The 15337-nt window shown below is 45.0% G+C and overlaps 1 protein-coding gene across 2 annotated transcripts in view; it reads right to left on the minus strand.

The window, feature by feature from the left end:
• The window catches only part of CHD7 (chromodomain helicase DNA binding protein 7), a 193205-nt gene continuing 182556 nt past the window's right edge, over positions 4689 to 15337 (minus strand). For both annotated transcript variants that reach the window (XM_018058479.1, XM_018058478.1), the window contains exons 33-38: positions 14321 to 14548; positions 13676 to 14119; positions 9852 to 10073; positions 8440 to 8580; positions 8133 to 8237; positions 4689 to 6704 (exon numbers count right to left, since the gene is read on the minus strand). In XM_018058479.1, the coding sequence (XP_017913968.1) occupies positions 5787 to 6704; positions 8133 to 8237; positions 8440 to 8580; positions 9852 to 10073; positions 13676 to 14119; positions 14321 to 14548 (2058 nt within the window). In that variant the 3' untranslated portion in view covers positions 4689 to 5786. The remainder of the gene's footprint in view (positions 6705 to 8132; positions 8238 to 8439; positions 8581 to 9851; positions 10074 to 13675; positions 14120 to 14320; positions 14549 to 15337) is intronic.

The following is a 15337-nucleotide window of genomic DNA, read 5'->3' on the forward strand; positions in this document are numbered from 1 at the left end:
CCTACCAGGAGATGCCACTATACTTAAATAACATGTCTGTAGTGCCTTTGGAGATGAGTTTTGCCATCTTTGTTCAACTGATGAATATTTCAACTGGTTTTAGAGCTACACAAATGATAGGAGTCAATTGTTCTGGAGAGAAAGATGTCAGATGAAACACTACTTGAAATTTTAATTGTTGTTACGCTATTCTTCAATTTCATTTAAATGACATAGTAAACATTCATTAAAAAGATGCAAATTAAAATTCAACCCTACATTAGTAGACTCAGAATAAGATCTACAGACCAACAAGCCCATAAGAAGGGTGGAGTTACATTGCCAAGGCATACACACAGTGCTTTAGTTTTGGCTTAGAGACTCAAGAATGGGAGTATTAGGAAAGTTCAACAGAAACCTTAAACATAGAAATGACAGTCGTGTGTGACTGTTTGCTATCCCATGGACCATACAGTCCATGGAATTCTCCAGGCCAGAATACTGGAGAGGTAGCCTTTCCCTTCTCCAGGGGATCTTCCCAACCCAGGGATGGAACTGGGGTCTCCTGCATTGCAGGTGGATCTTTATCAACTGAGCTATCAGGGAAGGCCCCAGAAATAACTGGTAGAGTCCCAAATACTTTGAAAATCACCATTCTAACTCCCACAAGAAAAAATCTCCAAATTAGGTAACTCTCCCAACAAAAAAATTCAACAATGAAATACTCCCACAGAAAGAAGTCTTACATTAAATATTCCAAATGGTAATTTATCCATCTATTTTGTCAAATGTAGTTTACTTTACCATACAATGTCTATAAAACCATAGTAAATTTTACCTGTGCTAAGAAGATACATAAAATTGCTCATTAGAGAGCCAAATTGAATGAGTAAGATATATTTCTACCTTTTAAGTGCTTGTTAGTAGAGGTCATTTACATTGTTTTGCTTCTTAATTTTAATTTATTGGTGGCTCTGGAGACACACTCATGTTCACTGCACACAGACATCACTTCAACAATACACACATCCATACCTCCACTATTTGTTAGAAATCATTTCTAAAAACTTTTCTCAAAGATGATTAACAAATAATTTTCACTCAACTGAAAAGATAACTTTCTAAGAACATGGATAGAAGGGTTTCTGTTCTTTGGATCTTCTCTATTAACACTAATCCTGGAATTAAAAAAAAAAAAAAAAAGCACTGTGTACATTCTTCATCTGTTGGTTTAACCTTTGGGTATAATCCAGTAGGAGCAATCCTGAAAAGTTAATTTGAGTTATTCATGTAATGCAGATTGGAAGCTCTATATCTTTAAAACATATCCTAAATCCATTTACTGCTTTCCATTCCCATTGCTGGGCTTGTCAGGTGGCTCAGTGGTAAAGAATCTGCCTGCCCATCAGGAGACACAGGTTCAATCTCTGCATTGGGAAGATAGAAGGAAATGGCAACTGACTCCAGTATTCCTGCCTGGAGAACCCCATGGACAGAGGAGCCTGACAGGCTACAGTCCATGGGGTCACAAAGAGTCAGATATGACTTAACAACTAAATAATATCATCTTCGTTGTTACTGACTGCCTTAACCCAAGGCTGCTCTAGTAGTATCCCAGATGGAGTTCCTGATTCTTCTTTGCAAGCCATTTTTTCCCCCACATTGTAGTCACAGTGATTATTAAAAACAACAAAACAAAACATGAATATGATATCACATGTCTGCATAAAACCTTCCAAGGACTTTCTACGGCACTTGGGAAATCCAAATCCTCCATGAAGATCGGTTTGGTCGCTCTCCCCCATAATTTCCAGGCAGACAGCTCCTTGACCCTGCTTCTTCCAATCTGTCAACTGTAGACCTTTGCAGTGACTCTTCCATTTGCCTGGAACAGTCTCCAACCAGCTTTGTCTGGCCACTGCTTCTCATTACCCAGCTGTAAACAGTCATCCCCTCCACAGTGAGCTCCTGCCTATCTTCTATTTAACAGTATGCCTCCATCTACAAGATCAAACCAGTCACTCCTAAAGGAAATCAACCCTGAATACTCATTGGAAGGACTGATGCTGCTGCTGAAACTCCAATACTTTGGCCACCAGATGTGAAGAACTGCCTCACTGGAAAAGACCCTGATGCTAGGAAAGACTGAAGGCAAAAGGAGAATGGGGCAGCAGAGGATGAAATGGTTGGATGGCATCAATGACTCAATGGACATGAATTTGAGGAAATCTGGGAGACAGAGGACAGGAAAGCCTGGAGTGCTGCAGTCCATGGGGTTGCAAAGAGTCAGACTAAGCGACTGAACAACTCCACCTACAAAAATTGTATTTGTATCTGTTTATCATCTTTTAGCATATAAGCATAATGACAACACGCCTCTAGTTTATTCTTATTCTGTTTTTCATTATACTCTTGCCACTAAAACAGTATCTAACACACAACACCCAGCAAATATTTGTGGATGAATGTTAATTACCCCAGCACACAGGTTAAGTGCTTGGGCTCTGGAGCTGGGTCAACTTGAGTTGAAATACCAGGTTTGCAATTTACTAGCTTTGATGCTCGATCTTTTCTAAAGACTTGATTTCTTTATAAAATAGAAATATTCACGGGGCAAGATAAATCCAAATTTAAGAGAGGTAACTGAGATTCACGTTTCCCTAGTCAGAGCTCACAGTCTTCCAGGATCTGCTTCAAACAGACTGTCTCTTAAATCCCAATCTGAGATTTAAGGTCCCTTATGGAAGGGCAGGGCTTCCCAGATGGCTCATCCAGTAAAGAATCCGCCTTAAATTCAGGAGATGCTGGTTCAGTCCCTGGGTCAGGAAGATTCTCTGGAGAAGGGAATGGCTACCCACTCCAGTATTCTTGCCTGGAGAATCTCACAGACAGAGGAGCCTAGTGGGCTACAGTCCATGGGGTCACACACAGAGTCGGACACAACTGACGGACCCGTACTTGCATTTCATGGAGGGGTAAGGGAGGGGATGTAAAAATACAAAGCCCTAAACATTTCAAATCATCACTAAATAATTATTTTCAGAAACCCGAATCTGGTATTTCAAGAAACTATTAAGGAGGCTCTACAATCAGACTGCTTGGATTCAAACCCAGCTTCCTGTATTTACTGTTGGCCTGTTACTTAAAGAGTCTCCAGGTCTCAGTTCCCTCATGGAAGAACAGGACTGCCTTCAGCAATGCCACGGAAAACACTTAGCACCTTACTTCTTAATTTATACAGGGCACCCAACCAACAGGAGTCACGAAGGATCAGACCAAATTTAAAACATTTCTTAGATAAATCCGAGATCTTGTATCAAGAATTTATTCCATTAAAGAGAGAAAAAAAGAGAAAAAAATGCATTTTTTCCCAACATGGAACCTTGCATAACTTTAAGGTCACCTTCACACATCAATCGCAGATGACTCAGAGCCAGCCGCTGACCTACCTATCACAGCAGCGTTTCTTCTGGCCACAAGCAATTCATGCCTCTGCTTTGAAGATCATCACTGCTCTCAGCATCTTCCTGCAACAGGGACAGAGTCACACCGTGTGCTCTGTTTACTGGAGGTCATAGGAAAACTTAGAATGCTATAACGAATTTCCAAAGAAGACTCTTTGGGGCTCATTTTATGAAACATTTTCTCCTTATCTAAGGGCCTATGTTAAAGCTTAAAAAATCTTCCAGTTACTTAAATATTTAAGTTCTCTATACTTCGTGCCATTCTAGTCTTAGTATCCACGATTTAAGAACTCTGTTCCAGGAGCCATCCTCTTAGAGGCATTGATTGTCCTCCTGGGCACAACACAGGCGCTTTCAAAAAACAGAAAAGTCCCAGTGATGGATGAAACCACCACGGGGTCTCTAAGGTGGAGGCTTCACGAGGCTCTTTTTCCAGAATCGTCATGGGAATATTTTCACCTTGGGATGGGAACTCACAGAACCTCATTGGCTAAAAAGAACTGGGACAGTCTGTCCCGTGCCACCTGGGGCGGGGGATGGCCTATGTGCGTCCTGGCGGAGGGCGTGGAGAGAAGCTACTTGCAGACCAACGCCACCCGCTCACCAACCCCACTGGGTCTTCCTCTGCTTTTTAACGGCAAGGACAAGGCGCTTTGTGTTTGCTCAAGTGACAAGATGAAAACAGTGGATCTCAAACTTCGATTTACCTGAAATATCAAAGGTCGTACAGAGGTGCACCGATCAGCAGCTCCCAGGCCCCGCGCGTGCATGCGCGAGAAGAGGCATGCGTGCGTGTACCTGTCAACATACCTGTGCACGCTCGCACACACTTGCTTAAACGCGTCCGTGTTCATTCCACGTGGCTCTTCACCGCCCTGGCTCGCAGCCTGGGTCCGCAGGACACTGGGGAGCCTGCCTCTACGTCCCTTGCTGATCCCACACCTTGTATTTTTCCACCCTTTAACTGGGGATAAATGACCCAGATACCGTGCCTATTAAAAGCCTCGTTTTTCTTTTGCCCTTTTGTTCCTCGGTGTACCACATTATCAGATGCTGCACACGTGTATAAGTGTTGTCAGTCTCGGATGCCCTTTTGAGGACATAATGGGAGGTTTTTGCGTGCGGGTCTATTGAGATATCCGGAGTAGAATTATGTAAAGGCAATTGAAGGTTTTTCTTCCTGTCTAGTCTGAAGACAATTACCAAGAGCTAATCTGGTATAGGAGAATATATCAAGAAACTGTACAAAGGCCAGAATGCTGTATTTGCATCTATTGCGAATACAAAAAATAGAGTGACCAGTTCCCCTACCCTACTACATTCTATAATTACATCTCTGCATATCGTGGGCCATTTTTATTAAAAGCATCATTACTACAGTTGGCAGCAATTTACATTTTATCTTACATGATAGCAGTTTTCAAAGAAAAAAAAATAAAAGGACATCACAACAAAGAAAAACAATACATTTACAAAGTCATGTTTGTAAACTTCAAGGCTAGTTTAGAGCTGAGGTAACGCTGTTTTAGCTTTGTGGCTAAAGTAACAAAGTCCTTTAATTTAAAAAAGGTACCTGATTCTCTCTTCTTTCACTCTTTATTAATTTCATCTATTTATTTTGTTTATACCAGTGCATTACAAGACCACGAGACAATGGAACTGCAGTTCTGTCTGGCAAGAACCCTCCCAGTAGGTTAATTTCCAAAGGGACCCTTCACATTCAACAGCTGCCTTATTATTGCTGCGCCTCGGGACAGAGACGTTCACACTAAGGTGGAGATTGTCAGAGTGTATGGATGTGTGTGATGCGTGAGTGTGGGACCCCCCGCCCCCGTACAGTCATAAAGGGAAACAAATGAGCAAGTATGATATGTATGGTAAATTTCATCTTGACCTTCACAGCAAAAAAAAAAAAATTAAAATTAAAAAATTAAATATATAACTTCATACTTCCTTTGAGCAGCACTTCCTTCCATGAGTGCCACTCGGTTACAAATTGCTCTTTATTATAATACCAATGGTACCAAAAGAAAAAGTAGAGAACAAGGGAAGAAAAAAAAAAAAAGAAGCAGAGCATTATGTAAGTTTCCTTTAAAAGACAGGATCACCTCTCAAATTTCATCTCTCCTAGGGATAATAAATAATGCACTGCACAATACTTAATGACCAAGATACCTTTTGACACACCTGTATAACATGACTTGGGACTTTTTTTCTTTCTTTTGCTACACTATGTTACAGAACAGCTTATAAAACTAGGTATGAACATTAACTGTGAGTGTAAACAGTAGGACTACCACTTGTCAAAAGTTTTTAAACACTTTAACTGGAAACTGGTACTGGTTATTCATCATTTTCATTGTTTTCTATTTCGTCCCCACCGTCGAGGGAGTCCAGCTCTTCACCCTGGGCGATCTCGTCTTCCAGGACGGAGGACTCGGCCGTCTTGTCCAGGCTCTCCTCCGCGTCGCTGCCCTCGAGGGGCTCCTCTTCCTGAAAGGCGGCCCCCTCGGCTTTGTCGGGGGCCTTGTCTTCGCCGGCGCCCACGGCGCCCTGGAGCCCCGCGAGCGCGGGGAAGCCGGGCAGCGTCAATCCCCCCAGTCCTGGAGGTAGAAACATGGACGGGTAGAAGAGGCCGGGGGCCATGGTGGACAGCAGGAAGGGGTTGAAGGCCAGCGGGTTGGAGGGCAGGCCGGCCGGGCCGGTAGCAGCACCCACTGATCCGTTCGCGGAGTCTGGGCCCGGGACGGCGTCTGTGCTTTTCTCCGGGTCCTTGCTCTCGTCCTCGTGCTCGCCACCCTTCTCCTCCGCCCTGGACGCACCGTCCTCGGGATCCGTGGGACCGGCCGTGGCCGCGGGGCTCCCGGCGGCGGCGGACAGCGGGGCGTTGAGCAGCCCCCCGAGCCCAAACATGCTGGGCAGCCCGGCCACGCCCGGCAGCATCAAGGGCAGCACGGCCGCCGGATTCTTGGCGTCGCCTCCGGCCGCCGCGGCGGTGGCCAGTCCCGGAGGGAAGCCCATGAGGCCCGCCAGCTGGAGCGACTGGAGGCTTTGGAGGTTCTGCAGGCTCGTCAGGTCCATCCCCGCGAACAGGCTGTTCACCAGCAGCGGGTTGATCCCTGATGTGGAGGCCACTGCTGCGGCTGCCGCGGCAGCCCGGGCGATTTCACTCTTGGGCCTCCGTCCGCGCCGGCTCGCCCCTTCTCCCCGCACCACGGGTCCAGTGAGAAGCCGGTCAAACATTGACTCCGGAACGAAGCCCTGAAGGGAAGGGAGAGGCAAACACGGGCTGTCAAAGTTGCGGGACAAAACCTCATTTCCACCTAGACCTTTGTGATAAACTGAACACTGATGGTTCAGAACGGAAATACACAAGCAAATTATTCCCATTCAAAAAGCTCAAGGATAGAACCTATGAAAGCAAAGCTTCTCTCTTTTAGCATTATACAGCTCATCAGATTATGCTGAATTTCAGAGGAAAAAAAATGTGAAAGGGTACTCTATCAATGGGGGTTTCCCTGGTGGCTCAGTTGTAAAAAATCCACCTGCCAATGCAGGAGACATGAGTTCGACCCCTTGGTTGGGAAAAGGAAATGGCTACCTACTCCAGTATTCTTGCCTGGGAAATCCCATGGACAGAGAAGCCAGGTGGGCTACAGTCCATGGGGTCACAAAGAGTTGGACACGACTGACTGACTAACACTTTTCACTTTCAAGTAACATTTTAGTATTTATCTTGGAGAAACAAAAACTCATCTTCACACCAAAATGTGTACACAAGTGTTTTACAGCAATTCTGCTTGTAACTGTCACAGTCTGGAAACAGCCCAGAGTACTTCTATGGGTGATAGGGAACCACACCCAGGGTTATATTCAAGCACAGGAGTGTATTAGCCGTGAAACTTCGGACACATGTAACCACTTGGATGAATTTCTGTATGATGAGTGAAGGAAGCTGTCTCAAAAAGGTTACGTAATTTACACTTCTTTATGCGTGACATTCTCAAAAAGACAAAACTCTAGGAACGGAGAACAGATCAAGGAGTGAGTGCCCTGGGCTGGAGGTGGAGACAGAGAACAATACAAGGGAATCTGGGTCAGCAATGCAACTGTCTATATTCTTCTGATTAGGGCGGCTGTTCAAGAAACTATCCACGTGTGAAGATGAACATAACTGTTCACCAAAAGAAAAATAAGCACTTTTACTATATACTTCGTACAAATAAAAAGAATCAAGACTTTATTAACAAATTAATTGCAAAAAGAAATAGTGAAATAAATATCTAGGCAGAATTGCTGTATTTTTCATTTGTTTATCTTAAAACCAGAAATCACAGTTAATCTTTAGGATCTCAACCACCATAAATTCCATTCCACCGATGCTGTTACCCAGGTTTACCTGGGGGCTTTCTCCCTAGAGTAAGTCTGCCTCTAATACCATAAGTGTGTATTTCTATACAGTCCTTTAAATCACAGCTGTCAAATTAATCCACTTTGGATTAATGACATATGGATACAAGGAATGATGATGTATTGATGATCTATGGAAATGATGTACTGTGTCAATTCTTTTAAGCCAAGAATAAATTATCATTGAATAATTAATAACCAGCAGAAAATAAAGAAAAATTCAGGAAAACTATTTTGTACAGATACCTTCCTGGACAGAGAGGCAGAATCTGTACTTACAGACTGCTTGACTATGTCCGTCCAGTCTGGGGCCACTGCAAACTCGGGGTTTTCTTCCAGCCACCGAGGCAGATCCTTCATCGGAGGCGCCATAGCTCCACCCATCTGGGGAGAGGCATTTGGAAAAAGACTTAGAAACTAACAAGTTCTTCCCTCTCCCCACCACCCCATTTGTGTATCTACACAGATACATACACACATCACATGTATTCTGGAAGAAATGTGAACTTATAAAGAGGCTGGAATAAAATATTTCTTTCTGGGAAAAGACATCCCAGAGAGATCAATTCTCCTTCCCAGGATTTACCTTCTTCCCATTTCGTTTGTTCACGACAGGCACCCTTTCTTCTCCTGTCAAAGTGTTTATATCCAATTTATTAGGGTTTCGACATCTGTGTCGTTTCTGTTTCGGTTTCTGAAATGAGGAAAACAGCACATCTGCATTCTTCTGCAAAAAAAACATAAAAATACAAGAATCATATTTAGTAAAACCATAGTCAAAACTTATTCTTTCCTATATGGATGACAAGCAGAACAGTCAGGCCATTTTTAACTACTACGGAAATTTCAAGGATCATTTTAAGGATCAGAAACCCTAGTTTTCTTTGAAAGGAAAAACTATTCTCCTTCTCCTATACTTAAAGAACAAACTTGAAAGCTGAGAATATGCTTTTTTTCTCATCTGTCAATAACCTTCTTCAAGTCTTGACTTCAAATGTTTCACTGAGTCATAGTATTTTAAAAGGAAACTTTCTCTCGCTCCTTTACTAATCTCTACTCGATGACATGAATGGATACAGAGATGATCTCATGTCTAGCCATGAGACTGTGCACGAGAAAAAACAGCCCAAGGGATAGAGAGTCTATGCAGGAGGGTGCATTCTGAGTGGCAGGAACTCACCAAGATAAAATGCAAACTCCCACATTTAAGTTTGAAAAAATTCAATCACGTAAGACATAAAACGTGCGCTGTTTAAAGCTAGCAAGCAGTTTAAGTGACAAATCATCTAGGGTTCCTGTCTGATGTTTAATAAACGGCATGAGTGTTAGTTGTTTAAGAAAGACGCCAATAAAGCCTCAGGCTGCATTAGCTGCTCAGATCTCTTCCGGAACAGCTTCCTAATCTGTGCTGGGCAGATCCAGTCCAGAGACCAATTAAAGTGTGTTAGCTGGGGGTGGGGTGTGTGTTTTTCTATTAACGGGACCACCTGGAAACCACACCATGTGAAGAGTAATGGAAAAAAAAATCACATCTATTTGGTGCGAGAAGGAAAAAACAAGGAAATGCGTACTAGGCGTCTTCAAATAGCTACGAGGCTGCTCTTCACATTGGACAGACCTGAAGTTAGTTTCTCTAATGTAGAATTTTTTATGTTTTTGTTTAGTTACTAAGCTGTGTCCGACTCTTTTGTGACCTCATGGAGTGCAACCCGCCAGGCTCCTCTGTCCATGGGATTTCCCAGGCAAGAATGCTGGAGTGGGTTGCCATTCCCTTCTCCAGCGGATCGAACCCACGTCTCCCGAGTTGGCGGGCAGATTCTTTACCACTTGGGCCACCAGGAAAACCCCTAACGTAGAATACAGAGTGATGAAAGCTGGAAAACGTTCACACTGACAAGACAGACTGAGGGACCAGAGACTTCCATGTTCTACAGGAGAAGGGGAAGGACTGACCAGGCAAGAGTCCCCTGCAACAAGTCTCTGCTCAGTGATACTCACTGGTACATAACTTGGCACATCAACCGTGTAAGTGGGATGCAGCTTCAGCCATTCAACTAAATCCTTATTTTTAGGCGCCTCCTCCCCCACCAGCCTCGTCCCATCTTCGAGATTTATAACAGGGATCCGTGCGTCTGGGTCCAGGTGTCCAGGAGAAGGAATGTTTCTTGTAGGTGGGGTCTCTATATCCTCTTCAAAAGCTTTGGTCACTTCAGCATCCTCCTGCAGAAAGAAGACAATGGTCTCAATTCTTGAGTGGAGAGAGCGGTCCTGACTATGTCCTGGCCCAAGGAACCAGGAGCCTAGTGGGGTGGGTCTCTTCAAAAGGGAAAAAGGCTACTTGAAACAGTGGCAGTTTTGGAACAGCGATTAAGTCAGAAGATGTAACTTATTCTTCACACTGTACAATTAGTAATAAGGTAGAAAATTCACAGTCCATCTCTGCTCCATATTTGAGACCCACTAGGAACACGACACAGGCAGTAGAGTCTGAGCCTGGTGTGCCTGAAGGGGTGGGTAGCCTCCCAGTCTTTCTTGGGAATCCCTGGAGAGCGTCATTACAGAAACGAAAATTAGGGGACTTCCCTGCAGGTCCAGTGGTTAAGACCTCCAAGGCAGGGTGCACAGGCTCAAATCCCTGGTTGGGAAACTAACATTCCACATACGGCACAGTACAGCAAAAAAAAAAAAAAAAAGAAATTATAGAAATTATAATTCACGGAATGTTCCAAAAGCCAGTTCATGTGTAGCTTTTTGGCTTTCTGCACTCAGTACAGTTTTGTTGGTAGCACAATATTTCATATCAGGCATGTGTGGCAACACTGGAAAGATGAATTAGTTGAGGCTGAGACCTGACCATCGCCCAGCCACTGGTCCTCAAACTCTGCATTGCAACCTGCAGACGTCGTTCACAAGGCCCACCTGCCCAGCCATGCTGCCACCGCTTTGGTTCAGGTCTCCATCACTGGTCCCCTGCATCACTGCAGTACTTCTAAACGGCCCCTCTGATTCTACTTCCACCCTGTTTAATCCAGTCTCCACTCTGTTAGACAGGAGGCAATCTGCTGAACTGCACCCTTCCTAGTTCAAAGATTATGTTACATCACTTCCCCTAGTTAAGCTAACTTTGTAATTGAATTCCCATCACCTTCAGGATAAAATCCAAGTTCTTTAGCTCAGCTACCAAAGCCCTCTGTGGTTTACATCTCACCTTATGCCCAAGCTCCTCTCTGCTGAAGCTGCCTCCTCATCAAACTCCCTGGCCAGTAACTTTCAGTTCATCGGACACAATGCGTTCTCCCTGGCCATGGCCCCTTTGCACATGCTCTCCCAGCCCCCTCTTTTCAAATGACTTACTCCCATATAACCTGCAAAATTTAACTGAGGTATGAGCACCTATAGGGAAACTTTCCCACCTGTTTCTGCCCACATTCTCCTCCTTCCATTCCCATTCTTCCTTTGGGTTCTCATGGGTTCTCAAAATACCCCAGGGGCGCCTCACAACAATGACAGGTTGTTATTTATCTGTCGCCCATCTTAAACACTGCGTTCTCTGGTGTAAGCACCTGTCAGGCTTTTATTCTCTGCATCCCAGTACCTGGCACAGGGCATAGCTGATTCCCACAATGCTGTTGAATGCAGAACGGCTGCATCCTTGCTTTTCACAGCTGCACAGTGATCTCCAGCATGATGTCAACATGAGATTTTAGGATTTGTCTCATTCCACACAAGTAACCTTGCTGACCTCTATCGCTCTTCACTACTCAGTTTATTTATAGATCCATTCTCCTTCTGTTTTATGTGCTCACACAAAACCCTCTATAACACCAAATGAGGAACTGTGAAATTCCAACATTTAAAAGTAAAAAAAAATAATTAAAATAAACATACATTCTCTAATATCTATTAAGAGTTTTGAGCTAGGTTGCTAATAGGACTTTAGAGGGGAAAAAACTAATAAACTCTTAGAGATAGCTTAAAATATGTGAATGAATAAAGTCAGTCGTAAGTCTATTATGGTGTTTATAATTACAACAGGAAATTGTAATTGCTAATTCCTGATCCTGGGTCCACAAAATGAAATTCAAATGGAAAGATGATTTGTTGATGTTCCCAGAGAAAGGATTTTCAGTGAATTAAACCTATCAAAGCATTAGGGTGGGTCCCAGCAGGGGACCACACACCTAGCAATGGCGTTTCTTTACCTTGGGGAACAACTAGTCAAACTGATACCCTGTACGGCATATTTTTCACAAGATTCTAAAAGTAAATCACATGATCCACAAAAATGACCATTACTATGACTGGTATATTCGTAATTGTCATGAAGTCGCTCAGTCATGTCTGACTCTTTGTGACCCCATGGATTGTAGCCCACCAGGCTCTTCCATCCATGGAATTTTCTAGGCAAGGGTACTGGAGTGGGTTGCCATTTTCTTCTCCGGGGATCTTCCCAACCCAGGGATCGAACCTGGGTCTCCCTCATTGCAGGCAGATGCTTTACCGTCTGAGCCACCAGGGAATTTTTGAAAATAAATTACCTTTTAACCACCTGGATGCTTCTGAAACTCAGACCCATGGCTAGCCCACTTCAGCTGTGTCTACTCTTTGTGACCCTATGGACTGCAGCCCGCCAAGCTCTTCTGACCACAGGATTTCCCAGGCAAGAATACTGGAGTGAGTTGCCATTTCCTGCTCCAGAATCAGACCCGACTAGGGGACAAGTTTCAATGGAAGCTTGTTTGTCACTTCTAGACCTTAATTCCACCATGTCTCCCTACTCTTTAAGGTTATTAAGCTTCCCTTAAATTCAAGAACTCAAAAATGGGGAAATAATAATAGGGATGAAATAAGGAAAAACATATTTAAACAAACCTCCCCCCTTGGCGTTTCTTAAACTGTCTACCGCCCAGGGGATGGGTCCACCACCCGTATCCCGGCTTATCAGGCACCTGTGCTGATTCGGGTTTCGAATCCACAGGCTCACTGTGTTGTTGTTGTTTAATCTCTAAGTTGTGTCCGACTCTTATGTGACCCTATGGGCTGTATCCTGGTAGGCTCCTCTGTCCATGGGACTTCCCAGATAAGAATATTGGAGCAGGTTGCTATTTTGGTGCTTTGTACCAGTCTCAGTGCTTTAGAGGGGACCTTTGTGTAATCTGGTTCCTGGGAGAAACTCTTTCATTCTTAATGGGGTGGCAAAGTTTTAGGTGAGCGGTTGAGACAGATCAGGGCACAGAGATACTTTGATTACACTGCACTCATTTCCTTTGAATTGAAGAAGTAAGTGTCAAAATCCAATGACACATATATTTCCTGCAAACCTAAACTAGCACAGACCTCAATTCAGTTGAGATTTTTAAAATACCCATTTACAGAAGTGGGAGAGTTTGCAATCACTAGCTTTGCATATGAACACAAATCTTCAGTCTGAAGCTGAACAAATCTAATAAATGCTGGGCCCCAAACATATTGATACTTCTAACAGCAGAAGTGTTTCCATCTCGAGGTTCACAGGTTATAGGCTCAGAAGAACACGTGTTTGTGTGGGGCTAGTCTGCCGAGAGTAATCAATACATTAGGGCCTTGAGAAGAATAAATCCTCAAACTGCACGTGGTTCACGCTGAGTGATCTGTGCCAACGCTCAGCACAATGTTCCAGCCCAGAACCCCGGCTCTGTCCACAGTGGCTCCTCCGGTGGGAGGCACAGCTTTCACACCACACCATGGAGGGGCACACGCCCCGGCCTGGGCAGCAGAGCCAGGACTCGGCTGCCAGCGTGCACACGTGGGTGGGGAGGGGGGGCACCAGCCCCTGGACTTACTGCACTCAGTGATGTCCGCTTGTGGCTCATAAACAGCAAGTCGAGGCCCTCCACGTTTTTCCTCCTTCCCCGCCTCCGCTTCATGGGGGGCTCTCCGTCCACGAGGGAACCATTGAGCAGATGTCTGGTGGGCGTGCGGGACAGGCCGGCCTGGAGCAGTTCCATCTGAGTCTTAAAGGCATCAGACACCGGCGTGGAGATGTTGGGCAAGATCAACTTTGAAGTGAGAGATGAAAAGTTTGAGGTAGAGCTTGCTGCCTCTCTCGAGGCCTTTGATAAATCGACCACTTTCTCTTGTCCGTTCTCTGAGACCACCTGAGACCCCCGCAGCTGCGCCACCATCTCCATGAGGTTTCGCCGCTTGGCAGCTCTCTCAGCCTCGATTTCGATCTTCCTCCTCCTTCTTCTCCGCTGGCGAGGCACGGAGAGGTTAAGGGCATCTTCCTGTTGAAAAAATCCCCACAGAAACAGTGAGCCCAGCCTGCACCTGCTGCACAGCAGAAACCAGGGATGAGAAGTTTAAGGAATTAAACCACTGAGGCCAGAGCAGCCTTCTTATTTCAAATGGGACCAGCCAACACGAGCTTCCAAACTGAGTCAGGAGAGCTTATCTCTAGGCTCCCCGGGGAGGGCGCTCTTACTGACCTTGGACAGCTGAGGGGAGGCGGTGAGTTCCTCGCTCCCGCTGATGCTGGCCTGGCCCACAGCCGAGAGCTCGGCCAGGGTCCTCTTCTGCAGGGGACTGTCGGCGGTGGGGGGCGTGTAGCCGGGGATGAGGCCTTGGAAATCAAACATCTGGCGCCTATTTACCGGCCATTTGCCTTTCAACACTGCTTCACAGATGTTGTCTAATCGGTTTATCATTACTCGGTCCTAGAGAGAGAGAAGAAAAGTCACACGAAACCGTAACAAAGACCTGCTGAAAATGACGAGATGGATACATCCACAGAGATGCCAAAGAGCGGAAAAGGCTTAAAAGTAAGCAGAAAGCAAACAAGCGAGAGAAGAAGCCAAACCCACCGGAACCGCTTTAATCTGCTTCGAGGTCCGAAGGTGACCACAACACAGACCACTCAGTATTTCTCAGTTATGAACACTGAGGCGCATAAATGAGAGGGCATTACATAACCACTGCCTCTAAGGCATCCCCGTGTTTTACAAGTCACTGCTGTTCGGGCTACAGATTGTTGGTGTGTGTTGGTAGGTGACCATGGATGGAAGCCTGCACTCAGACTTCACCACGTGCTGAACTGCAGCCTCTCCCAGGAAGTGGGACATCATTAGCGTCACTATTAATAAAGTTCAGCATTACAAATGGGCACCAACCTAGGAACACCTAATGAGTGTCGATTTGCATCCTCTACCTATTATCACTTCAAGTTTCACTGAAGCGTGGACATTAAAAATTTCTAATTACAGCTCTTAGACCCAGTTTCCACAGATTAAAAGGGCCTGCTACTAGGGGCCTCCGGGCTGATCTGGGAAGCTCCCTTCTAAACTCAGTAAGGGAGATGAGCAAAACAAGGGAGATAAGGGGGGTGGGGTCAGGGGGCAGGGGGCAACATCTCTGATAGTACAGTCTTCAGTTAAAAATTTCACATTGTTTCTTTCCAACGGACACTATGTGAGACCAGCCTGGGCCATAGAGACCTTTTTTTGTGT

Source organism: Capra hircus, chromosome 14 (assembly GCF_001704415.2).
Source record: "Capra hircus breed San Clemente chromosome 14, ASM170441v1, whole genome shotgun sequence".
Taxonomy (NCBI): domain Eukaryota; kingdom Metazoa; phylum Chordata; class Mammalia; order Artiodactyla; family Bovidae; genus Capra; species Capra hircus.